Here is a 16,436-nt window from a genome sequence, read left to right as displayed (position 1 = left end):
GTATATTACTACATAACCATTCAGATTTCAAGAGTCAGTTTGTAGGGAGTTTTCTGAAGTAACAGATAAAGTAGCAGAAGTCACTGTGTAGAATACAGGAAGAAACCAAAACCAGCTAGATGTTACAAACACAAGTGAGGCTATAGAACTGAAAAGAAGGCTACAAAGATCTCACATACTAAAGATAAAGGCATATAGAAAACACAGGAAAAAAAAAAAAAAAAGGAAAAAAACATCTTTCACTGAGGAGGAAAAAAAAGGAAAACAACAGGAAGGCATATGACTGCATGGTCAGTAACAGAACCAAGAACTGCAATTATCATTAAACTAAAAAAAAAAAAGAAGATGAAACTGCATTTGGCTTTGCCTTCTCTGGGAATCATTAAATACAGCCAATATCACATTCTTTTATTCTCTTAAATCACATCTTGTCTTTTAGAAATGTTTGCATATTGCAGATATTAGGATGAATATAAGAACAGTTTCTCATAGTACTATTCTCTTCATATTCAATGATTTCGGTAAAATTCTGGCCTCACTGATTTTAATAGGAGTTTTCTACTGACTTCAGCGAGGGCAGGATTTTGTTCTTCATCTTTCCAAGTTTTTACCTGTGTCTTAAACTTTCTTCTTGGTGCGGATTACTGTTTCAGACTTGAATTTCAGAACCTTATAAATCCTTGACACAATCAATCACAAGGAGCTTAAAAAGGATGCAAGATAGTGCAAGCCTTACTTTTTGTGACCTTACTGCGTGGCATAGGTATAGATACTAAGAATTTGTCACCTGATAACACATCAGTTAATGTATGTGTTAATGTTGTAACTAGAGTTGCCATGAGAAAACAGTAAACGTTTATAAATTTCTTCTGTCCCCACCATCTACAAGCATTCCAAAAAGATAAAAATATACATCTGAGATTACTTAAACAACTCTTGCCATGCAATCAGCTTCAAAACACGATGACACAAGATGATATAGAGATTAAGTTCTGTGTCAAAGACAGACAGACCAAATTATGCAAAAAGATCATTTCATTTTTGGACTGTGAAATATGCAGCATTATAGCAAGAAAAACCTTTGTGAAACTAAATATTTCAAAAGACAGGAAAATGATCAGGTTATATTGCAGCACATTGAAAAGTCTTTAACTCTTAGACAAGAAAATGAACACCACATACAAAGGCTCCTGCTCTACAGATATGTTATTCCCCTGTAAAATGAATTCCAGAAAATATAAGCACAGTACAGTCCAATCCCATCTTTGTGAAAAAGATTCTATTACAAGTAGTAATCATTATTGAACCTTTCCGCTCAGATGTAATTTCTTACATGTTACAACAAGTTTCACATGCATTGTGAATTTCAGCCAAGGTTGATGAAGTTCAATAACTTGGCTAACCAACCATGTGTACTACTCATTAGAGAAGTAATAAATAGATTCATCAAAATGTTCATATTGCTTTTTCATGTCCATCTGACACCATTTTCAGCTTATTCAGTAAGAAAAATAAATTACGTAAGTCCAAGAGGACCTTTTAATATTTACAGTATGTAACAAGTAGACAGTAGCAGCCTTATGTAAAACAGAGCAACGCTACTATTCCACAATATTAAGCCAGAGTAAAAACAGAGTGGTGGTACTCATGAGAGACTCGATCACTATGACCTACCATAACTTTCAGAACACACACCATAAATTAAAGGCACAAAACAAGAACCCTCTTCTGTTGAGATTACTCACAGACTAAAAAAATAGCTTTCAGTAGTTTAATTGTTCAAAATACATCAGAACTAACCCCTGACTGACAGCTACTAACAACCATGAGGAGTTAGAATGAGTTAGAATGTCCACAGGCACTTTCCCCTCCATAAACTGTGCTTTTCTGTACCAATTACCCACATAATGTACTCTGGTTTAAATAATAATAATACACTGCCTGCAAGATCCAGCCTCTCCTGGAGAAGATCTATACTCCCATTCCCCCAAAAGCTTTGGTACAGCAAAATTCACACCTACTAGTAAGTTTTTGACTTCCACAAAGAAAATACTTCAAAAAAACAGTAAAGTAAGCTTGGATTTTTAAGACATGTTTAAAATAAAACTCCTCTACAGACACCTATAGTTTAGAGAACAGGTATTTCTGTGGTTTAAAATAATCCATGCTGAGTTTGGTCCACACACATGGATCACAGTACTTTAAAAGCAAGCCTCTGATTATTCTGTATTATTTTTCCCTAAATTCTTCAGTAAGCAAGCTGTTTTTCCTCACGAGAATGAGTAAGTCTGTAGATACCACAGTACTAACATGAAATCAAAGAGAACATTCTTAAATATGTGATATTGAACTGTATTAGGCTAAAGGATGACTTTTTTCTCACCTTCCCCACCCAGCCACATTTTAAAAGGGCTTCAAACTAAACTTTCAGTGATACTGACAAAGGATGGCATGAATACAGTCCTAAAAAATACAACTGTGCTGGCAGAAGGACCTGTTGTAAAAGTTACATCTGCAAAACTATGTTTTTTTCATGAGAAAAATTGGTTACCCAATAGAGGTTATTCTATTCTGCCAGTGCAAACCATACATGCAACTGGCTACACCCTGGCCAACAGTGCTTCTCTGTTAACACACTGTGCTGCTTGTGGTAGTGAAGCACATGATATATATGGCATAAGAGTTACAAAAAAAAAAAAAAAAAAAAGGAAAAAAAAGCTACAATATACATCAAAGAACAACTCTATCACACTTTCAAAAGCGCAGAACTATTTCATGAAAATAATCTCAGGGATAGCTAGGACTTGCCCAAGAAAAATAATCCAAGGTGATATATATTGGTCTGTCTGCCTCACAATAAGCTTTGAAACCAAACATTCATAAATAATACCCACTCCAGTTCGCCACATGTGAAACACTTCCAGCATGAAAACATACAAGCATGTAAAGGCTGTAATAGTTCATTCACCACAACAAGTCATGCTGGTTAAGTGAGAACACAAGATGCATCGCAGCAAAGCTCCAGTACTTCTCTTCTCTCTGTACATCATGCTACAGTAGAAATACATACACAAAGTCTTAATATAAACAGGCAGAGATTTCAACATATTAATCTACAGGAATTAATAAATTTGTCTTTGATTCAAACAAACTCTTTCCATTAAATGGGGGGAAAAAATCTAAGCGTTAGGAAATGAATTATTCAAGAAGTATTGTTACAAGTCTGGTCCCCCATCCTGTACCCCGTTTTTCTGCTCACAAGAGAAAAAGGAATGCAAATAATAGGCGATGACTGGGGAAGAAAAAAAAAAAAAAAAAAAAAACACTCCTTGTTTATTCTCCGTTATAAAACGTATCAAAAAGAGGTTTACACCTAAAGAGATCTTTGAGCAAAGTAAATAGAACTGAGAAAAATAACAATGCAGACAAAAACCAGACTGATGTATTTTCTCTTAAAGATTATTTTGTCCAATAAAAACTATCCACCAAATACAGGCTGATTTTTTTTCCCGACTGGTAAAATTCAGGTGCTACAACATAAGACAAATTCTAAAACTACACATGAAATCAATGTGAAACTGAAGCAGAGCACTGTCTAGCTGTTTCTTTGTAGAAGTTCTGCCAGTTGTATAATTTTAAAAACCATCTCATCTGAAAACAGAGGAGAGAAATTATAAAATAAACTGTGTGCTTTCAAAGAAAAACAAACATTTTTCAAGGAAAATTTGTGATCTAGTTCAGAAACCAGAGCTGAATAATTCTTCCCTGACAGATTCAGAAAAAACACCTGCAAGCTTAGACCACCAAACTCCATGCAATAGTTAAAGACAATGAACATACTTAAGACAGTCAGACTAATACTATTAAAATGAGAGTCCTCACTGGTATTCATAAGGGTCTGTTTTATTCCTCCCCTATGATCTGAGTTTGACTCATTTGAGACCATTCACTGGTTTAATTAGGATTCAGCAAATGCTACCTTCTTTGAAAAGACTGATAAAGCAAGCCTCAGGAAAATGCTACATTGTCCACAAGTAATCTCTGCATGTTGTGTGACTAGAACAATTCCCCATATTCACAGAAATCTCTTTACTGGAGGTACTGAGCAATTTTTTACTTTTTAAGAAATTAAGGTGTTCTTTTGCATAAGTACTTCTCATCTCTCTCCATTCTTGACAGATTTGGAGCATTTTGGTGAAAGCTAGCCCAGCATGCATTGGAGACTTTAAATGATTTTAACAACAAGTTAAAAGTTTAAGCTCCTACGCAAAAGGGCAGCAAAATTAAAGAGCCATTACTCAATTGGCATAAGAAATGCAACAAAGACTGACCACACCTACAATACCCCATACAAGGGAATATTTCTGAATTAGGTGCAGGTGATGCATTGAAAGGCATGTGACAAAATTATGTAGCTATGCAATTTGCATTTATCACAAAGAAACCACCATGGTTGAATAAAATCTAATAATTTACATGTTACCACAATGATTAATACTAAGTTAATTATCAATTTTTCTATTGTAAAAACGTTACCTTCTACAGTTTAAGTGTTTGACTATGCTTGTGTGCATATACAAACTCCCACTGCAATCAACTGTGACACTTGATACGTGGAATACAGCTCAGTAAATAAATCTACAATGCATTTCAATTCTGTTCTGATATTTGAGCTCAAAAAAGAGTTTTAGGTGTAATTCCCTTAACCCAGTAACACATACCCCATCTTCAAGTATTGGTTACATTTGTTTAAGGGGATGCAAAGGATGTAACATCAATCAGTTTTAAAGGACAATGAAAGAATGTAGCTACTAACTGTATTTTAGTCCTTAACAAAAAGGAGAGGTTGCTTTGCATTTCCTTTGTTTGTAAAAGTACATTTTATTACAAGATGGCATCTTCTGCTAAAATTTACTAACTGTAACTAAAACATCTAGAGTTTGAAAAACTAAATGGTACGCTACGAGCTAACTTGCACATATTTTTAATTATTAACTGTGTTAAGCTAAGTTTCCACATGAAATATAATACACTAGTTATCAATAGAAAAAAAGCTATGGGAGACGAATAGAACAGGAAAATGTCTGTTTATCATTTATAAATTAGAGGGCCAGTTATCCAAACAGCTTGATAAGTCATAAAGCAAATGTTTAATTTTGATAAATTATAAGCACATTTCCCAACCTTTGGCATCAGTAAAAATATAAAAATATAAAAATAAAATTAAGCTCACTTCTCACACCAGAAGTATATAGAGACTGAAAACTCACCTTTTAAGTACTGATTAATAGTACCCATTATACAACTTTTCTCCTGGCTAAGGGAGAGCATTTCACAGCAATAAAAGTGCCAGATAAGAGAGAATTCCATTTAACCAAACATTAACTGACAATTATTTTGAAGAAATAATCTAACAGATTTCAATTATTATAAAATTACAGAGTCTCTGGTAAAGTGTGGTCACGAAAAACAATATAGTAAATAACATAAGTGAAGCTTCTGGATTTTCTTCAGCATTTGAAAAATTCAAACTGCTCAAAGCCAAAAATAATTTTCATTTTCTTGAGACAATCTGTGCTTGATCTGGGCATTGCTTATACAAATGATTAACAAATTTCACCTTCACATAGCAAAAAGAACAAAATTAGACTTGAAGTTTGCTTGTAACACAGTTCTGTGACAGAAGTCTTGGAAAAATATTAAAAAGAGTAACTTGTGGAATCTGTCCAACTGCACAGAACATACGTATTTTGCCCTTTCGTAATACACCACAATACTACTTATATTTTGCCACTGTTCATACTCTAACAGTCACAAGAGGTTAAATGCAACTGTACCCAATACAGAAAATAAAACATTTTCAAGGTCATGTTGCTATATGAATCTTAAAAACAAACAGCAATATAGACGACACAGAAAAATACATCAGTTACACTACTGTCTATCTGATATTAAAATCAAATATTCTTTAAAAAGTTTAGTTAACAAGATTGCTTACACATAGTTGAAAATACCATATTTTTCTACAAAAGAAAACCTACAGGAATAGCTGAAATGCTGTTTAAAATTTTGAATTCTAGCCCCGATAATTAAGAATATATAAACAACGAAATTTCAGGAGCATTTACTAAAAACAAGAAAAAGCACCAGGTCGCTTTTGTTTAACATTTTCAAAGAGCAACAGAGCCCTCTACTGGAAAACTTAGAAAGTATGGTTTCACTCACAAGAAGCAGGCTAGAGAAGTGTACTCTATAACCTGATGTTGAGACCTTTAAAATGAAACAAAAACACACATGCAAAAGCTGTCTTTAATTGTTCACACTGAAATATGTCTTACTGGCTTTAAGAGAACAGACTGCCAGTTTACAGTACTCAAGTTTAAATGTACATGGAACAAGGAACTTTTAAGCCAGAAGGACTGTAAAACGGAACTATTTGCTGGGAGTCTTACTTTGTTTTACTACACCAGCTATTGTGAATAAAGTTACTTTAATTTTCAATGTTATACTCAGGTTGAATTTGATTTAGCTTAGAAAGAAAGAAGGAAAAACATTTATAGTGCACTGTCTGAAGAAAAGACTTAGGGAAAAAAAAAACTTTTTCACTAATAACTCTCAATCTCCTTGTATTGTTAGGAAAAAAAAAAAAAAAAAAATTAATTAACCTTTACCAAGTTGCTAATGAAAACTAATGAATTGGTAATTATTTACTTTTCTAAATTTTTTAGTACACCATTTTTCTACCACTTTTTGAAGCAATTTGAAGAACTAGGTAAAGAAAGTGGGTATGTTATCCAAGATATTCTTATAGACTATATGCCTATTCAGTAATGAACGGAATTTGACAGCACATCAGAAGCTGAAAATTAAAAAGGACTTAAGTGGGAAGAAAATACCAGATGAAGAAGCATAGAAAGCACCACTTTGTTTCTGTATACAGTTCTCTAGAACAGCCTGCCTGAATTCTTCATAATTTTCTATTAGCATGAAGTAACAGAACTTCATAAAGAACTACAAACATTTTCTGATGTGACCTGAAGAAGCACAGAGCAGAGGGAGTCTCCCAGTTTTAGAGGTACACTAGGAAATGTAAATGCAACGAAATAACACCTGAGAAGCCAGTATCCATGATGCCACTAAAACACTACCTCTGCTTAATGCTGGTGACATCCAAAGTATTCCCTTAGTAACCAGTGTCTTTGGAGTACGGGGCAATTTTTCAACTCCTCGGGAGGAAAAAAGTCTTGGCAAGCTACATTAGATTCCTAGTATCAGACTGACAAAATCAATTACAGTATCACTCTATAGTTTGCTGATCTACTTTTAAAATTTGTTATCTTAAAGCAGTGGATATGGATGAATAAAAAAAAAAAAAAATCTGTTTATCAGTTTTGCATCAGATCCTCAGCATTCTCCAAATGATCTTGAGCATCCAGCAGTGCAATAATTCAAAATGCATTTCTTATCCACTTACACCTTGATCTTTGTTCTACCCATTTTGAAATGTAAAGTTTCTTAACAGTTACAGCTCCCATAAAGTTATTTTCAAATATATCAATTAAACTAATTTTGACAATAATAAAAGTGATGGGTTTTTTTTTGGACAGTAAGTACAAATGTACAGGTGAAGTATTTTATATAACTCGGAAATATTCATGCTTCCCTCTTAAAAAAAAAAGAAATAAAAAAAACACGCTAGTGTTGGAAAAACACAGTAATTTCTTATTCCTTCAAATACTGGGGGGAGTGAAATAATAAATCCGAAATAAGCAAAGAGTTTAAACAGAATATCTACAACACAAAAGGGAGCACAGAACTAAAATCCTCAGCTAACTGGGAGTAAGGTCTAAAATTAAAAAGTTAAGACTCCGCTCAAGCTAGCAATTAGTATTTCTGCATGGATTCCTTAAAAAAATAGTTTAGACACATGAAAGCTCACAGGAACTGCTGCATCAGAATCCATTACACAATACAGACATGTTCAAAGCAGTTTGCTAAGAGTCCCATGGCTACAAACGTAAACCCCAGAACTGCTTTCTTCTTAATCCTTGCCCCATAGCAATTGGTAAATAATGTCTAATAAAAAGCCCAAAACTACAGCAATATTAAATATCATGATATGCAAGTTACGTAGGCCATAATGTCATCTTAAACACTTGCATGCCCTATGTCAGTTTCATAGTTTTGGATTCCTTATGTCCTAGCCTCATGTAGAAGTACATGCTCAAGGCTTATTTCACTAATGTTTCAGTTGTCCTTGGTATGCTGCTGATCAGGGGTACAAAACAGTAAAACAAACAAGTGTGTATAGTTCATAGTAAGTGTGTGTAATACAGGTCAACTGCATGTGTGTGTAGCACACCAACAGAGCTGAACCATAGTAAACATATTTCTGTGTAAGTGTGCTTACACACATTAACATTAGTTAGAAAAAAGAACAGGTCAAAACCATATCATGCATACTACCTAGGCAGCTGATGAGTTTACTCAAAAGGTACCAATAAACAGCAATTCTTTATTATTTCAGATGCTCTTCACATGTTACAACTTGTTCTTATAGTCAATAGCCACAGGCAAAAAAGACCTGATGCAAGAACATGCTTGCTTGCTTGTGATCACTCTAAATTACGAACTAAGGGAGAAATGGGAAAAAAAAGCATCATACACCTTGGATTAATCTTTTGACACATATGAAACGCTTCCAGCTCACTCAGCAAGTCTGAGCAGTAGCGCTTCTCCTGCTGAAGCCCAGGTAATTCTTAAGTGTTCTGAGACTGCACAGTTGCATACAAAGCAAATTCTACTGCTGGACACAATCTAAAGACATGCTGTACTAAAAATGTGGATCATAAAACTTACTGAAAAACACAAATTTCTCACTAAGTACACTTGCTGCACTAACTGCAGTGCCAAGGTGTAGTATCCTATCCTGCAAAGAATGCAGGTTGTATGCTGGTTGGTAATGCATAAATTGTAAGCTACAGTAAAGCTCTACATTTTTCATCTGGTTCTTGTGGGATAACACTCTGCTCTTCCAGTGTCCTCACAAATGCATTAAGTCAAGATCCTGCTCTAAAAAGACATCAAACAGTTTGCATAAGAGTTTTCATTATTCATGTAGTACCACCACAAAGAAAAATGCAAACCACAAGAGAAGAATAAAAAGATGAACAGTTATCTACGATTTAGTTGGATCCCATCAATTACCACTGGGATCCATTATGTGACACTAACCCATAATAGTGTTTTAAGATCTGTGGCTCCTCCGCGAATTTAAGCCACGAATGTAACATAATCTGTGCAGGTAGCTGAGTAAAACTTCAAAGAGCCTAGCAAATTAAGTTGGAGAAGAAATCTTGTCTTCTCAGAAGAAAGGGATAGGCCCCAAGCACCACAACTTCATTTCAAAAAATGAAACAAAAGCAGCTCATAAAAATCTCACAAATACTCACCAGCTATAATATTATGTACCTGATACCTAGGCTAGATGCAGCTCTAAAATTATTTATGCACCAGCTTGAACCAGCTAGAAAATGGAACTAAAAGGGATTTTGGAAGTACAAACCCAAAAGAGCACCCACTATGGCATTCCAATACAAGTTCATCATCAAGTTGAAAACACTTTCGGAGATAAGCGGCCTCCTTAGAAAAAATTTTACCTGAGTTCACTTGTTGCCATTAGAAAGTTTTTCTGAATACTTTATCTGAACTGCCTTGCAGCAATACAGACCTTACTCCTTGTCCTCATCACTGAGACAAAAAGAAACTATTTACTTCCCTTTAACAGCCACCCTTAATAATAAGTAAAATGCCTCCGTCAGTACTTTCTAGACAAGAATCAGTTGTTTTAAAACTTTGTCATTCCTGTGGCTCTTCTCTAATCTTCAGACTCCCTACACTTTTTAAAAAAACAGTATACAAACCTGGACAAAGTTTGCTGTTTAGAGGATTTATATGAATATAATGCAAAATAAGTTCAAATACCACATCGTATACTACGTATATCACAGTATACATAGTATATATGCTATGTCCTTGTACATATAGCGTATAGATACAAGGATACAACTGATTACTTCAAAGCAGCCTGTAAGATAAAGATTCTCATATTTTACTGTATGTGTAATGTTAACCTACCTATTCCTGAGTTTGCTCCTGTGATTATAACCACTTTTTCACTCAAATCATGTCCCTGAAGTATTTCCATTGCAGTACTGTTTCCATCGTATTTTTGTCTAGTAGGTGGCTTTACTGGATTATCTTCAACGGTAAAGGCCAATCTTGGGTCAAGATAGGTAGTTCTTTTGTTTATGTGGCTGTAAAAGAACACACAAAATAAATTTGAAGCAATATACCAACAAGAAATGTAGCTCAGTACTATTTTTTTTCCCCTCCTTCGAACAACTGAAAAGTTCAAATCAACCATGTAAATGGCATGAACTGGCCAGGTTCACCTCTGTATTACAAAGTTTTAGCTTTCTTCAGACAAAGAGGCTACACTATTTTAGCCTGTGAATATTCTTCATTCTGCCAAGTCAGTTTAAGATAAATACTCCAGAAAGGAAACGTTCCAAGAAATCTCCTTCTGCTTCTGTGAAGTTCTCTCTGTCTTCTAAAATTCTCTACTAGCTCAATTCCCTTCCTCTTTTTTTTTTCCTGTGCTTTACATTGCAAGTGAGTCAGAGGCAGAGCAATTTTGTTTTCATCTTTTATCTTTAAAGCAATATTGTAATGTTATCAGCCATGAAGTTCTGATTATGTTTTTTAAGTTATGTAGAATTTATTCATAAAGTTATATGAACAAAACGAACTACATAAACATTGCCTGAAGATCAACTGACAATATGAGTTGCAAGTCACATCAATCTGCAACCCAAGCTAGTATTTCTATGTACATGAAAGAATTCAGCAAACCTCAAACGGGTGTTTAGGCGTAGCTAAATCTGTAACATTTACATACTGATTCTGAAGTTTTATTTATAAGTGTCTTACTCTTACATACTTACTCTACAAAATAAACCTGTCCACTTTCATCAGTCTCCTGCTCCCATCCATATGGCAGACCTAGGAAAAACATAGGACATTACATTTTTATAGGCATTAGAGTACGATGAGATATGAAGTTTATATGATTTCTCAAACAGATGCTGGTAAAGTTTGCATTATTTCTGTACGTAATGCAGCCACCTGCCGCACTTAAATATTGGAACTTGAAACAAGGACTGCTTCATTAACCACACACACATGCTCTCTAACACAAGTGCAGCCTACAGGAGATCTGGTACAACTGTAATGACCAGCATATTAAGTATAATCTGGAAATTCTGTATACAGATTACTTCATGTTATAGCACAAATAAAATGTGACCATGCTTCCTAGTGTGTACATATACAAATGCCTATACTGAACACAGTTTTTATTATCCATCCCTGATGAAGTACATCACCAAAACACTCAACTAATGTAGGAAAACTTGTATATAGCACACACCAAAAATTGGAGGGTAAGAATCCTGAAGTGTGTATAGGATATATTAAATCCAAGTTGGAAGAACAGATAAAAGAACAAAACCGATAGATCTTTAGAAAGTAAGTCCTTCTGAAAAATACTGTACATAAGTACTGAACGGACAGTATCTGCAGTATTTCTAATCCTGGCTGAAAGTATTCAATTATAATTAAATCAGCCTAAGATCTATTGAGAACTTTTGAGTTATAGCCACATTACCAAGAGAAATATGGCTTGTCAACAGAATAGTCTTTCCTCAAGGACTTTAATTCTTCTCCAGAATAGAACAAACAAAGCATAAATCAAAAAACCTCAGCTGAGTAATAATAGAGTATAACCTGGCATATCCTTTCACAATGCCACTTTCCCTTTTCATTACCCAAACTAAGCATAACAGGGACATTTATATTGTTAACTACATAGTATTGCCGCATAGTATCACCATACTCAAAGTGTTACAGTTCTGCACCATTTATTCATCTACACAAAAAACTTTAAATTGAAAAGCTTTGTTTGCAGTCAGTACTTTTTAACATTTACTTAAGCTTTTCCACAAATATCCAGTCAGTCAACCTATCTAAAAATCCTATCAATGAAGACAAAGCCTTATTTTTTCCAAAACCACATTCCAACTCAAATTAGGTAGGGCAGCATAAGTTTTTTTGGTTTTAATTTCCAGCCTTTCAGAAGCATCCCTAAGTAGGCAATACAGAAACTTCTGGGAAGATCTGATTTAAGGCACTGATCCAAGGTCCTTAAGAAGTCATATGCCTTTGAAGGAGTCCTGCAAGAGAGGTTAACTTTTTTTCCTGACACAAAAGTTCAACAGGGTCAGGGAAAATGAGTAAAAGTGGAAACTAATGGGACTTCCCTTTGTGTCAGAGATATTCTTTGATGGGCAGTTACAAATATAATCTAACCATAAACAATATCTAATAGACACTGGGCCATCAGAATACAACCTCAATATCCCAGCCTGTAATACATCACAGTAAAAGAATCCCTTTATCCTGAAATTAGTACTTGGGCTTTACTGAGCAATACAAGAAAGCCATATATCTGCAAAGCAATCAGTCTACATAGACACAATCACAGAAGTTAAGTTCAATTGAAATCTGATGTATTTTTCAAGCTCAGCTTGCCTAGGTGATCATATTGATCTTCAAGTTGATACTGATACCTAGTTCCTGCATAAACTCCAACTGATGTTTGTAACATAATTCACTTCATTACAAAAGCTTAACACAAACCTCCTGCAACACGTTTCCTCTTCCCAGACTTAGGATGTTCCCACTGTGTTTTTTCTTCCAGATGACTGTAGGAGGAAAAAAAAAAGTTTAAGATCTTAAAAAATGCCTAATAATGCTTTTTCTGGTAAAATTGGCAAAATCCAATTTTTAATAGAGTAAATAGAGCTTTTTTAATACCATTTTTTTTTCTAAAATAATTTATCAGAAACTATTGGAAATACTAGGAAGTTTTTAAATAACAAAAGCACCTTTCTAAAATGTTTGCCTAATAATAAGAATTTGCAAGTTGTAACGGAAATAAGCCTAGATTTCTACACAGGCAATCATATCTTCAGACAAGAAAGTTTATTCAAATGTTCTGAATAACAGACTATTTACTTAAAAGAGACAATAATGCCATCACATTTCATAACTCAGAGATCTTTTGTTCACTTAAATAATTGCAAGAATTAATATAAAGTAACTATACCATAAGGCTTTCTGCACCAGAGACTAACAAGCAAAGTGATGTGCACTGAAACATGACCCAAGGTGCTGAAGTCAGCTTGCCTATTATTATTTTTTACATTGAGTATCAGAGATTATTGGTAAGAATGTCCCAAAACTGACAACTGCCCAAGTCTGAAATGCAAACTATCAGCATTACTGATCGATACACAAATAAGCAGTAGACTACAGATCAAGTACAAACAGCAATTTATACACAACACATGAAACTTTTCCTTCAGATAATAATCATGCTGTTCACCCCCACAGTAAGCAGTGTACAGCATATTCTACTACGGGAAGCACTGATGACGGTCTGAGATTCCCTAAACTTATCTCTGTGACTGGCAATAGCACCTGAACTTCAGGACACTCGTATACTACAGATAAGATCCCAAGTTCCTCCTGTGTGATTTGCACTACATAAACAAATTATCACAGCTTATCAAACAAATGTATGCCCACTGAGCTTTGTTAACTGGCCATGCACACAGCTGACTCATCACAAAGAGCTTTAAAGGTCTTAAATCGAAGTAACCCTAGCTAGGTTTAAAGTTCATATTGTTGAGGAGGCTTAAAAACACATCTCCGTACCATGCTAAGTTAACGCAGAGCTTATACAGAAGGCAGCAGCAGTACAACACCTTTTCATCTCACCTATTTTAGAAACACTGGGAAAGGTTCTCAGCTAGCAAAGACGTACTGTGACATTAAGTTGAATAGAGCTGGTTCAGCTTCACAACAGCTAACAACCAGACCTACTGAATTAACTGTGTAAAAACTACACATCGCAAGAAACAGTTTTATTACGTTGTAAGCTTGCCACTTTCACAGTGATTTGTTTTTGAAAGAGCTTTTGAAGTCAAAAGAAACTTACAGGAACTAAAAGTCTAGATGCAATTTGCAGCGTTTAAACACCAGAAACTGAAAAGTGTTTTGCCCACTGTGAATCAGAACCTGGGAGGAAGAAGTAAACCCGCCACAGGTGAGACTGCAATGTACTTCTCTTTTTACAGGAGTAAACCTTGCAGCTTTAAACAGACTGCAAGATCAGCGTGGATATAGAAACCACAAGAGAGAAAATATATATATTACCACTAAGCTAGCTAACCCTGCAACACATCCCCTTTTATAACTGGTGAGGATGCAATAACTTCCAGTGGCATAGCTGACAGTGCCAAACACACATTTTGATCTCCTGTCAAAGCTATATCACATTAAGAGCCACGGGAGAGCGATTGTCACGTTTCGTTTCCATTGCGCGCCTTCCTTTTCTACACCTGCAAGGGGGAAAACTAAGAAAACAATTCTTTCTAAGGCCCCGCTGCCCGTGTGGATAAGTACTGATGCCAGAAGTGCGCTGCAGCAGCCACGACTGCCTCACGACCCTCCGTGCCGTGCCCAGGCCGGGGCTCTCCTGAGGCGGGCGGCGGCCACGAAATGGCGGCTCCAGCCCCGGCCCCGCGCTGAGGGGATGCCCCGGGGGGGTGGTGTTGGTGCCCCGCTCCTCTCCTCACGGAGCCTGCCCCCGGGCATAGGGCTCCAGGCGTGCTCGGCCTCCGGCCCGGCCCTTACTTGGCGTAGTAAACCCAGCCGTCCCTGGTGGTGCGCTCCTCCCAGCCCGGCGGCAGCTCCTCCTCGCTGTCCGTGTCCTCCAGCCCCGCGTACTTCAGTGCCGCCATTGGGCAAGGGGCAGCCCGCAGCCCCGCACCGCTCTGCCCGCCCGCCCGCCTGGCAGCGGGAGCCCGGCGAACGCCCCATTCCGGCCGGCCCTGCCAATGGCGCGGCGCGGCGGCCCGCGAGTACCATGGGAGATGTAGTCCGGGGGCGCCGGGCTGTGACTGGGGTGGCGGGAGCCCCCCTCAGCCCCGCGCCGCCATCTCCGTGTCGCGCCTGCGGAGGAGACCGCGGCTGAGCAGAGGTGTTGGGTCTGTGAAGCATTTCTAGCGATCTGTTTAGAGAAGCCGCAGAACTGTGCCACAACGAAGCCCCAGAAAGCAATGAAAAGTGAACCATTCCTTAAACATTTTGCCTTTAGTCGTGCTTAGGTGAAGTTGTAAGTCATGGGGCAAGCTGCTGCCTGGCACCTGCTGGCTGCCATGGCTGTGGAGCCTTGTCACTCCTGCTTTTGGTGTTGATGTCCTCAGTCCTCCCTGTGATAATCAGAGCACCTCCTTGCTGCCCCACTTGGTGAGGAAGGCCCAGCTTGTCCGTCCCTCTGAAGAAGCACCTCACCTTGATTAACAGCCAAGCTAGCTCACCCGCCTCACTGTGCAGGCCCCTCTGCCGAACCAGAGTCATCTGGGGGTACCAACGTGGCCAGCTGCAAAGGCTGCAGCACCACAGGTGAGTGGGTTGGCAGACACTTATGGCATCTTCTGGCAAAGAAAGGCCCCCTTTGTGGCTGTGACTGTTAAGGCAGTAACTCATCCATTACCAGCTGAGGTGGAGTGCACCCACTGACCTACCTCTGTGCTTTTGATCCCGCACTCATATGCTGACAGGTTCGCATCGATTTGTAAAAACCAAACCCAGCTGTGAGCATTTGTAACTACATCTTCCCAGTGTAGTCCTTTAGCAGGTGTTCTAAGAAAATAAAATACGTGTATCTGGTGTTGGACAGAGACTGTAATCACATGAGGCTGCAGCAGGTGGCAGTGCAACCACACTAACGCACTGCAGCGCTTGGATGCCTTTGGGTAATATTTTGATGCATTCCTTGAGACACTGACCTATGTGGCTCACTCCCTCCCCACTAACAGCATGCATATCTGGCTAGAAAAGCAGCTTGAACATTCTTCTGTCCTGCCGCTCCCATCACTCTGCAGGTTCCTCTGAGAAATTACACCTTCTAAATCATCTCTTGCTAGGGATAAAATGTCATGCATCATCAAGAGCCAATTTTCATGTAGGTATTACTGGGAGTACTAAAATTCTCTTAGGCAAATATATTATCATAGATATATATATTGGGAGGGAAACTTCAGTGACATGATAACTTCTGGTCCAGGAAGCTGCTGAAATACTCCATAGGTGACCAATTGGAGGGATGTGCAATGCTCAAGAAAATAGATTAAGTCAGTATTTGAAATATAAAAATAATATTAATCTAGAAGAAGTACAGTAGGAAAAGCTAGTTTTTGGTTTTCTTCCTGTGGCAGTCTCTTAGTATTCAGTGTCCAGCATTCCAT

At 37.2% G+C, this 16,436-nt stretch overlaps 1 protein-coding gene across 5 annotated transcripts in view; it reads right to left on the bottom strand.

The window, feature by feature from the left end:
• WWOX (WW domain containing oxidoreductase) overlaps window positions 1-15,019 on the bottom strand; it is a 506,706-nt gene extending 491,687 nt beyond the window's left edge. For 4 of the 5 annotated variants that reach the window (XM_035336412.1, XM_035336414.1, XM_035336417.1 and 1 more), the window contains exons 1-4: window positions 14,821-15,018; window positions 12,760-12,824; window positions 11,007-11,064; window positions 10,138-10,316 (exon numbers count right to left, since the gene is read on the bottom strand). In XM_035336412.1, coding sequence (XP_035192303.1) covers window positions 10,138-10,316; window positions 11,007-11,064; window positions 12,760-12,824; window positions 14,821-14,927 — 409 coding nt within the window. In that variant the 5' untranslated portion in view covers window positions 14,928-15,018. Of the gene's footprint in view, window positions 1-10,137; window positions 10,317-11,006; window positions 11,065-12,759; window positions 12,825-14,820 lie in introns of all 5 variants that reach the window. The other variant, XM_035336413.1, reaches the window with a different exon arrangement.
• Window positions 15,020-16,436: the final 1,417 nt, after the last annotated feature.

Source organism: Oxyura jamaicensis, chromosome 11 (assembly GCF_011077185.1).
Source record: "Oxyura jamaicensis isolate SHBP4307 breed ruddy duck chromosome 11, BPBGC_Ojam_1.0, whole genome shotgun sequence".
In the NCBI taxonomy this organism is placed as follows: domain Eukaryota; kingdom Metazoa; phylum Chordata; class Aves; order Anseriformes; family Anatidae; genus Oxyura; species Oxyura jamaicensis.
This window is presented reverse-complemented; position numbering and strand designations above follow the sequence as displayed.